The 11,312-nt window shown below is 38.3% G+C and overlaps 1 protein-coding gene across 1 annotated transcript; it reads left to right on the top strand.

Moving 5' to 3' along the window:
• The first annotated feature begins 7,083 nt into the window (after positions 1 to 7,083).
• On the top strand, positions 7,084 to 8,010 carry LOC123598900 (olfactory receptor 2G3-like). The gene has a single exon (XM_045479766.1). The coding sequence runs from the start codon at positions 7,084 to 7,086 to the stop codon at positions 8,008 to 8,010; it is 927 nt and encodes a 308-aa protein (XP_045335722.1).
• The last annotated feature ends 3,302 nt before the right edge of the window (positions 8,011 to 11,312 follow it).

Below are 11,312 nucleotides of genomic sequence, written 5' to 3'. Positions count from 1 at the left end.
ATGTTGGAAGCCCGCACAGTGCCCTCTAGGGGGCGCGGCTGCCCTGTCAATGTCCTGTGGTTATGCGCTCTCCAGCCGCCTTTCTGAGAAGGATGGCCGAGTCCAGGCAGAGATCGCAGTAAGTAAACAGTGTGAATATCCAGACGCGGAGCCTCTGGTCTCTTAAGTCGTTTCTCTCGCCTCCAACTCGTTCTAGACACTGGCCAGTTACAGCTCAGGCGGGGGCCCCGAGCTGCAGAGGGGACACGTCTGCTCCTCCTGCTCACCGTCCCTAGGGTGCCTAGGGCAAGTCTCAGGGGAGAACCCCAGTACCCCACCGCTAGATCCGGGGGCGCCCCCAGGGATCCTGTGCAGGGCCGCGCTCCAGGAGCTGCTGTCTCCAGGGCCTCAGTGAAGGGTGCAGATAAGGCTGTGCTATCAGGAGGCTCCCAGGGGCAGCCACGGAGCTGGGGTCTGCACGCGGACTTGGGTTAACATGGATGGGGGCAGGGCAGCCCGGCTGGGTTTTTATAAATAAAAATGTAGAATTTAACAACATATTTATAAACATGAAAAGGGGAGTAAAAAAGAAGTTATTTTAGAATGTGTTCAAATTTAATTGACCATGAATAATGTAAACTGTTATATACTTAGGATCCTGCATATGGAATTCATAGTAACCACAGACTCAAACCCTATAATAGATATACAAAAAATAAGAAGAAATAAACCCAAGCACAACAGCTGAAAAACTCACTAATCACCAAAAAAAAAAAAAAAAAAAAAAAAAAAAAAAGAGAGCAAGGGAAGAAAGGAGCAGGAAAGAACTACAATCAGAAAACAATTAATAAAATGGCAATACATACACAACTATCAATAATTATTTTAAATGTAAATGATCTAAATTCTCCAATCAAAAGATATAGTGGGGTGTCTGGGTGGCTCAGTTGGTTAAGCCTCCGACTTCACCTCAGGTCATGATCTCAGGGCTTGTGAGTTCGAGCCTGGCGTTGAGCCCTGTGCTGACAGCTCAGAGCCTGGATCCTCTTCAGATTCTGTGTCTTTCTCTCTCTCTTTGACCCTTCCCCACTCGCACTCTGTCTCTGTCTCTCAAAAATAAATAAACATTAAAAAAAAGTTTAAAAAAAAAAGATATAAGGTGGTGGAACTCAACTATATGCCACCTATAATAGACAAACCAGACTAAGATAGCCTGAAAGTGAAAGGAGAAAAAATACATATGCCTCATAAATAGAAGTGATTAAAAAAAAAAAAAAAGAAAAAGAAAAAAAAAAAAAAAAAAAAAAAAAAAAAAAAACCTGGGGTGGGAATACTTAGACAAAATAGACCTGAAAACAAAGACTGTGACAAGACACAAAGAAGGACATTATATAATGATAAAGGGATCAATCCAAAAAAAGGGTATAAAAATTGTAAATATCTATGCACCCAACATTGAGGTACTTAAATATATAAAGCAAGTATTAATGTAAATAGAGAAATTAATGGTAAACAATACTAGTAGGGATATTAACACACCCCTTACATCAATGGACAGATCTTCTAAGCAGAAAATCATGCTCAGGTCATGATATCATGGTTTGTGAGATTGAGTCTTGCATTGGTCTCTGCTCTGATGGCACAGAGCCTTCTCACAGTTCTTTCTTTCCCTCTCTCTCTGCCCCTCCCCAGCTCACGATCTTTCTCTCTCTCTCTCAAGATAAATAAATATCAGAATAATAATCTACAGAGTAAAGTATTCTTAGTTGTAGGTTTTTCCTTACAGAATTTTGAATATATTATGGCCATTCCCTCCCTTCTGGTCTATAAACTTTCCGATGAAAATGAACTGATAGTCTTATGGTGTTTCCTTGATACCAGTTGCTTCTCTCATCCTGCTTTTAAAATTCTCTCTTAACCTTTAATTTTTGACTATTATTATGTGCTATGGTGAGAACCTTCTGGGTTCATCTTAGTTTGAATTCTGTGATTCCTGGACCTGGATTTCTGTTCCCTTGCCCCATTTAGTTGTTTTCAGCTATTATTTCTTTAAATAAGTTTTCTGCCTCTTTCTCTCTCTCTTATTTTTGTGGAGCACTTACAATGTGACTGCTTCTTTGCTTGATGTTGTCCAAAAGATACCTTAACCTATTCTCATTTTTAAAAATTCTTTGTTCTGCTTTTCGTTCTGCTTAGGTGTTTTCCATTATCCTATCTTCCAGATCACTGATCTGTTTTTATGTATTCACTAATCTACTGTTGACTCCTTCTAGTATATTTTTTTTTATTTCAGTTATTATATTCTTCAACTTTGATTTAAATTTTTTTTCTATCTTTTTGAAGTTCTCACTGAGTTGTCCCACTTTTCTCTCTAGTCCAGTGAGCATTTTTAGGATCATTACTTTAAACTCTATCAGGCATATTGCTTTTCTCTGTTTCATTCAATTATTTTTCTGGGTTTTGTCTTATTCTTTTGTTTGGAGCTTATATTTCCATATCATTATTTTGCTTAACTTTTGGGTTTGTTTCTATGAATTATATGGAACAGCTATTTCTCCTACAGTGGAAAAAAATAGTCTTTTGTAGGATTTTATCTGTATATACAGTGCGAGTCTAGTGACTAGCTGATTATCTGGATCTGTGTCTGGCATGGGCAGGGATCCTGGGGCACTCTGTGCTGGGGTGGCCATGGTGGAATAGCCAAACCTGAAGTGAGCACGGGCTGGGGTAGATCCTGGGGCTCTCCTTGCAGATGACACCCTTGCAGGACAGTTGAAACTGGTGTGGGGATAAGCCAGGGCATCTTGAGGCTTTCTGTGCACAGTATGCACTGGTAGGATGTAGTCTGAGTGGGTGCAGGCTGGGGCAGCCCTGTATTCTCTGCACATAAGTCACCTGGAAAGACTGCTGAAGCCAATATGGGGGTAAACTAGGGTGACCTGGGGCTCTTTGTGCAGATGGCCCCCTGGTTGTGGGGCTGTAGCTGAGATAGGGCTTAGGCCAGTGATTCCACCCTATCACTCTGCATAGGGTGCACACTGGCAGGACAGCTATAGCTGAAGTGAGCATGGGTTGGGGTGGTCCTGGCCCTCTCTGTGCAGAGGGTGCTATGGGAGTACAGCTATAGCTGAAGTGGTTGCAAGCTGGGGTGTCCCGAGGTGTTCAGTGCAGGGTGTGTCCTGGTGGGATTATTGGGGCTGAGGATGGATGGGCTCCTCAGTGTCCTAGGGCACTCCATATAAAGGGTGCCCTCCTGGGGTGGCTGGGGCTGAAGCAGGGTATGGGCAGATGGTCTAGGGTGCTTACAGCAGGGAGTGGCCTGGTGGGGAGGCTGGAACTAAGGCAAGTATGAACTGAGGGCTCATAGATCACTCCACCTATGGGTTGCCTTGTTGGGCCAGTGAGATCTGAAGCACTCTGCTTCAGGAAATGCCCTAGCAAACTGTCTGGAGCCAAAATGGTGTGGGCCTGGAGTGTTCCAGGGTGCTTTGCCCCAGGGCCACATCATCGCCTTGGCTGAAGCTGTAGTGAGTGCTGACCAGAGGCAACCCAGTGTGCGCAGTGCTAGGGACACCTTGGTAGGATGGGTAGTGTTGGTGTGGGCTACGGGTAGGAGCTTACTGGGCAGCGGGCCAGCTGTGGCATCCAAACTTGCTTTATCCATGCTCTGAGGTTGGAGGGGGAAGGTAAACCATATTACTCACCAAACCTTCAACACTGAGGGTGTTCCAGTAGTTCCTCCACTGTTTGAAGGAATTCTAGGGCTGGCTCTTTTATAGTCTAGTTGTTCTTGTACAACTGTTCTTTTACAGTTTTTTCTGTGTGCCCCATGGTGTCTGGGGTTCATCTTGGGTGAGGTGCCCAGGGCTTGTTGAGGCAGCTGGCTGGATCTGGTGCCTGGAACCCAGTATCCATCTGCACTATCAAGGTGGATGAGGAATGGAAACCGTGGTGCTTTCAGGCCCTCTGACCAACAGAAGAGTTCCAGCAGCAACTTCACCACTTAGTAAAGTTCTAGGGCTGATTTATTTTTATTCTAGTTGCACTTTAAAGTACAGCTTTTTTTTTTTTTTTTAATGTGCCTCAGAGCATCTGGGACTAGTATGGGCCAGGGGCATGGACCTTGCTGAGGTGACAGATGAGTCATAACACCTAGAACCCTGTCTTTTCTCCAGTATCAAGGTGAATGAGGAAAACAAACCATGATGCTCATTAGCCCTTCAATATGGAGAGTTCCAGCAGCTCCTTTGCTATTTGGTGGAGTTCTAAGGCTAGATCTTTTATATACTAGTTGCTGTTTTAAACTGTGGCACTTTTTTATGTATCCCAGAGAAGATGAATTGGCTCATAGTCCCTCAGTACCATCCTTCCCTATAAAATTTGCAGCATCAGGGGCACCTGGGTGGCTCAGACAGTTAAACGTATGACCTCAGGTCATGACCTCGTGGTTTGTGAGTTCGAGCCCCGAATTGGGCTCTGTGCTGACAGCCCAGAGCCTGTAACCTGCTTCAGATCCTGTGTCTCCCTCTCTCTGCCCCTCCCTTGCTCACACTCTCTCACTCTCTCTCAAAAATAAAGAAACATTAAAAAAAGATTTAAAGTTTGCAGCATCAGGAGTGAGGGTTCCTTGTATTATTGTGTCTCGATCTTTCTTGTTATTCTCTGTGTGGTCTCTCTTTCTTTTGTTGTACAGAAGCTGTTCAGTTAGTCCTCAGTTTTTCTTCAAGAGGAATTGCTTTCCATATAGGTGCAGGTTTGGTGTGTGTGGAGGAATTCAATTCAGTGTCTTCCAACATAACCTTCTTGGACGGGACACAATTATCTGGTTTTTAGGTTTAAATAAACTGGCATTAGCCTTATATATAATAATGTTGATAAAAATAAATACTAAAATAATAATGATGATAATAATTGATAATAAAACTTTTATAAAATGATTAATTATTTTGAGAGAGAGAAAGAGCACAAGCAGGGGAGGAGCAGAGAAAGAAAGAAACTCCCAAGTAGGCTCTGTGCTGTCAGAGCAGAGCCCAATCCTAGGCTCAAATCACAAATTGTGAGGTCATGACCAGAGCCGAAACCAAGAGTCAGATGCTTAACTGACTGAACTACCCAGGCGTCCTGATAATAACACCTTTTAAAACACAAGCACTTACCCCACAACAGTTGTCTGGTCACAATGCAACAAAATTTAAAACGAAAAGGAAAATAATTCTAAACAAGTTCTAAACTTGGGAAAGAAAAAACACATGCCGATCCTTGGCTCTGAGAGAGTTTGTGACTACATAGATAAAATAATCTGCAGTCAGTGAGTACTTCCAGGAGTCTGAGCATGAAAAGTTTTAGAAAACAGTGACTCTCAAGGTGGTATGTCTTTGAACAAGTGGAAAATGTCTGTGAAGATCTTGTCAGAAAGTGACATGGAGCCCAGCCTCATGTATACATATGTATGTGCATGCACATGTGCATTCCTAGAATTGCTCATATGTTTTTCTTCTAAATTGATGCCTTTTTCACAGACAGGGAATCATGTGTGACACTCTCATCATCTTCCAACTTGGTTTTTGCCCCAAAGTTATATACTCATGTTGTTTGGGATTATTTATGCTTGTTAGTCTGAGTGTTGTGATTAAGCTTGCATAATAGTTCATACCGAACTTAAATACTTTTGTAAGCCTATTTCAATGATGTTACCTACACCAGATATTCCAGTAAGACATTTTACATTTCTCATTTTATTTAGAGGGATGGGGTTATTATAGCAGTTAAAACTGTGTCTGTAGAAGATGCATTTTGAACAGAGGTTTGGAAAATGTTAGAGATTCCAAATGTAGGTAATGCCTCATACCATTTAGTCCTCTTATTTGGATTCTGAAAACTGCACGTAATTCCTTGCTAAGTAGCAAAACTTGACTGACAGAAATATCTGCCTTATAGCCATCCTTTTCCCTAAGTGATTCCTAACTATACACTAGTGAGCACAAGTCTTAATTGCTTCCTTAGGGTTCTTTGCCCCAGTGACCTTGGCCAAGTAAACATACTCCATATTCCTCTTTGTTACTTCCTTATACTCTCATTTTAGAGACAAAGGAGAGTATAATCCTTTCAGGAGTAGATTTATTTTGTCTTTCCTGATGTCTGCCTTTTCCCTCAGGTAAAAAAATGTCAGTATTAATCGCTCTTTTTTCTCTTCATGTGTATGTGTCCATAGATCTTAGATAAGAAGCTCTATGGAAAGTAAAGCAACTGTTCATTGATTTTTTTAAATAACAAATACATAATTGAATAAAGTTTTCTGTTATTAATTTGATTTAAGGGAAGTTAATAAGATTGTTTTTCAGTATTTTACCAGACAGATATATGTTTCTTTGGTGTGAATCGACTGAATGAATTATTTGCACATAGATCCAAAACTGCCAATCTATTCACTCTGTCATGGAGGAAGTGCTAACTTGAAAACAATATTTGGATTTGACATGAATAAAGAATTCTGTCCTTTTCCATTACATGAATGTTATTATATAGATAAAAAGTATCATAGAACACTCTATAATTTGATTGAATTTTTCAGAAAGTATAAACCAAAGTTTAAAAAATATTAAGACAGTAAAATAGGGATGGTGTATACAAACATAATCCATTTTAAAGTGGCCAAATGTATTTTTATTTTCCTGCCATTTCTATTTTAAGACCCTTTTTAAAGAATTTCTTTGGCAATAGGAACTGGCATATGGAAACTTCTGATAAAGCTCCAAGTAAGCTGCAACATATCTGAGGTCCTTAGCTAGGTTCAGAATGAAAATCTCTGTTTTCAATTTTCAAACTAGGGGAGATATGTGCATATTTGAAGGCAAAGTAAAGAAATGGAGAAGACAAGTTTCCAGATAGTGTAGATATATAAAATGAGCAAATGAAAAAAAAGTCTAAGGACGGCAGGAAGAAGATATTAATGTAAGCATAAGAGAGAGTTAAGAGTTTAAATTTTCAGTGATCATTTATGGTTCAGAGAGGGATGTGCTCTCTTTGTGTCTTTTAGGTTGGAACCTAGGAAAGATGATGAGAGTATATATAGATTTCTATTCTGTCTAAATGCAATGAAAAGTAATGGTTATTCCTAATGTCAGCTCCTTTGATGGATTTTTCCTGTTGGTCTTCTCTGAGCAACCTCTGTTAAAGATGACCCTTTTTGTTATCATCCTGTTTTTCTACTTGTTGACTCTGCTTGGCAATATCGCCATCATTATATTGGCTCATCTGGATCCCCGGCTCCACACCCCAATGTATTTTTTCTTCACTCACTTATCTTTAATGGACCTCTGCTACACCACCAGCACAGTTCCCCAGCTGCTGTTTAACCTGCAGGGTCCAGAAAAGACAATAACCTATGGAGGCTGTGTTGGTCAGCTGTATGTGTCCTTGGCAATGGGTTCCACAGAATGCATTCTCCTTGCAGTCATGGCTGTTGACCGCTATGTGGCAGTATGCTGGCCTTTGCACTACACCGTTCTCATGCATCCACGCATCAGTTGGCAAATGGTGGCCATAACCTGGCTGACCGGCTTGGTTAGCTCACTGGTGCAGACTGTGCTCATCACACAGGTTCCTCTTTGTGGAAGGAATGTTATAGACCATATCTTCTGTGAAGTACCAGTTCTCCTCAAACTTGCTTGTGTGGATACCACATTTAATCAGATGGAACTCTTCCTAGTTAGCGCATTTTTACTGCTGGTGCCTCTCACTCTCATTCTTATTTCCTACATCTGCATTGCTCAGGCTATGTGGAAGATCCAGTCGCATGAAGGCCGCCAAAAGGCCCTTGGGACTTGCTCTTCACATCTGGTGGTTGTGTTTCTCTTCTATGGCACTGCTATGGCCACTTATCTGCAGCCCACTGCAGCCACCTCCCAGGACCGGGACAAGTTCATGGCCTTGCTCTATGGAATTGTCACTCCAACTCTAAATCCTTTCATCTACACATTACGTAATAAAGACATGAAAGGGGCACTGAGGAAGATGATAGGGAAAGATTAAAAAAAAAAAAAGGAATTTGAAGAGATGATGGAAACTGGAGAATTGCTTAATGGAAGCAAACCATGATATGCTTTTAATTCTGAAGAAATGGTAAAGTTTATTTTATTTCTGAGTAGCCAAACTCCTGTGTCAGTATGTATTTTATCATGTTATTATATTTTTATAGCTTACTTACAAGGATTAGGTAAATGAGAAGTTTAGCTACTGACCATCTGTCTTCACTCTACCAATGACTAGCTACATGACAATGGTTAACTCATGTAGTTTCTCTTACTGTCATTATTATTTTCAGTGGGTATGAAAATACCCATCCTATAGAGTTGAGAGGCTATTGTGAAAATGGAGTTAGATAAAGTAATGTTTTATAGCCTGAAAATGTGAAAAAAGAATTTCTGAATATAATTTGGGGATTACTTTTAGTTTCAGATTGTTTATTTAGAATGTACAAAATCCAAGTTCATAGGTATCTTACAGGGCATCTGGCCTCATTTATCTAGTATACAAATCCCCTGTCAAGTACTTTTGAGTAGTGGTCATTCAAAATTGTTTCAATATTCCCACAAAATGTGTTTTATCCCAAGGTAATACTCCACATTTTGAAATATATACTCATTATATTGTTGTTTAAATTAGATTAAGCTAGAAATTTGCCTTTCTACTAATTCAACCTTATTGATTTGGGATTTGGCCTATAGAGCCAGAAAAAAATATCCTTTGACAATATAATCTTCCCTTCACCTAAATATTTTCAACATGTGGAATAGACCACAAGTTTTCTCAATTTATAGTGGGATTATACCATAATAAATCCACCATAAATTTAAAATATTTTAAGTAAAAAATATACTTTATACGTCTAATTTATCAGACATCATAGCTTAGCCTAACCTACCTTAAGCAAACTCAGAATACTTATAATAGCATACAGTTGGGAAAAATCATCTAGAACAAAGCCCATTTTATAATAAAGTATTAATTATCTCATGCAGTTTATTGAATAATACACTGAATGTGAAAAACAGAATGGTTGTTAAGTGTATCAGTTATTTATCTTTGTGATCACATGGCTGACTGGGAGCTGCACCTTGGCTTGTTCTTGCTGCCCAGCATCATGAGAGTATTGCACCACATATTGCTATCCTGACAAAAGATCAAAACTTAAAAGTATGATTTCTACTGAATGCATATCATTTTTGCACCATTGTAATGTCAAACAATTGTAAATCAAATCATTGTAAGTCAAAGACTGTCTTTGTGTGGTGTACAGCTTCTTTGAATGAATGCATAATTATTTCAACTACTTCTTTGGTACCATGATGCCAGCTCTCTTCACAATAGTGGTATTTATTTTTTAAATAAAAAATTTTAATTAAAGATTTTTAAAAATCTGCTTCAACAAATCAACTTTGTTGATCAAGTTGATTTATATGGATATAGTATCAAGTTGATTTATATGGATATATATGGGCTGAATTTGTATTTCACATTCCATAAATATATTTTGCTAAAAGCCAACCTGAGTTAAAAATTGGGAGGTTACCTTCTAGTTAATTCCTATAGGGATTCCTCTCACTCTTTGTAAAAAGGAAAATGGCTATAATATCACTGAAGGCAATAGGCTGCCACATCTACTAAGACATAAGTAGTGGGAATTATGAATTACATCCTTACTCCACAGGTGTAGTACTTTCAGGACTATTTATAGCTCAGAAGCCTACACATCTTACTGAAGTCCTTTTCTCACTTTTCCACCAAGTATTTTTTCTCACTATAGGAATCATTATATTATGTCCCTGTAAAATACAATAAAACAAGAAAAAAATATGTTTCTGCTTGACTGCCTCGACCAGAAACAAAAGAGACATCTGTGAATCCTCTCCTCTCTCACTTTCTATATCAAATTAGTCATTATATCCATGGATATGTCTCCTTAATGCCCCTCAAATTAGTTTGACATCATTTCTATTCTAACTTAAAAGAGAATGTCATTTGCTTACAATAGTCTGCATAAATACTTGTTGGATAATTGAATCAGTCAAATAAATAATGATTAGGTTAGGTTCAGTAAATTGGTTAGGTAACAATCCCATATTAAGCATAAATAAATATTTATATAACAGTGCTACATTAAGCAGATTCCTTATATACCAGCAATAACAAGTAAAGTGTAAAATTCAGTTAAATATTTCATAATTTTGAATTGTTCATTAACTGTGTTTTCTCCTAGCTTATATTGACCTGGGCCATTCAAAGAGTCTTTAGTAGAATCAGTAATGGCAGGCAGTCTTTTTTTTTTTCTTCTTTTTTTTTTTTTTTTTGTAGTCTTAAAAGGAATGTCTTCCAGTTTTTTTCACTAAATATATTATTAAAATTGGTTTTGGTATATAATTCTTAATAGATACAAGGATATCCATTTCATTTCTGATATTCTGAGATTTAAAAAAAATCACAAATTCCTGGTGAATTGTACCAAATGTTTTTTCCTGCATTTACTTTAAAAATTATATGAAAAATTTTAATTAAGGCTATTATTCTAATGAATAGTATTATTATATTTACAGAAATTGACTTATCTTTGCAAAACTGGTATAAAGTCTTAATAATTTTAAAATGTTTACTTGGATTTCATAATTGTTTCATTTATGTATTTTCAGTCAATGTTAATAAGTGCTTATAATTCTTTTGAACTAGTGCTTTTCTAAAATTACAATTCTTTTTTTTCCCCATGGATAAAGCTAGAATGTGTTATGCTAAGCGAAATAAGTCAGTCAGAAAAAGACAATTACCATATGATTTCACTCATATGTGGAATTTAAGAAACAAAACAGATGAATATATGGGAAGGGGGGGATAGGAGAGAGGGAAACAAACAAGGGACTCTTAATGATAGAGAACAAACTGAGGGTTTATGGAGGGAAGAGGTGAGAGATGAGCTAGATGGGTGATGGGTACTAAGGAGGGCACTTGTAATGAACCCTGAGTGTTGTATATAAGTGATAAATCACTGAATTCTACTCCTGAAATCAATATTGCACTGTCTGTTAACAACTAAAGTTTAAATTAAAAAAAATAAGATTCAAGTTCATGTTTATCAAACAAAACAAAATAGAAATACAATTCTGATGATCAATGAAGAATACCATAGAACAGTACTTCTGAACTGAACAGAACTTCTGAAGATAATTAAAAAGTAGAAAATAGCAAGAGAGATAGAGAGAGATAGTGAATGCAATGGGGGTTTACAGGCAATGCAAAACTGACAGTACTGAGAGGGCCTTATTCCCAGAGGAAGTTGCATTTAA

This window comes from Leopardus geoffroyi, chromosome A1 (assembly GCF_018350155.1).
Source record: "Leopardus geoffroyi isolate Oge1 chromosome A1, O.geoffroyi_Oge1_pat1.0, whole genome shotgun sequence".
Lineage (NCBI taxonomy): Eukaryota > Metazoa > Chordata > Mammalia > Carnivora > Felidae > Leopardus > Leopardus geoffroyi.
The sequence above is the reverse complement of the archived record's forward strand: the minus strand, read 5'-3'. Positions and strand labels throughout refer to the sequence as shown.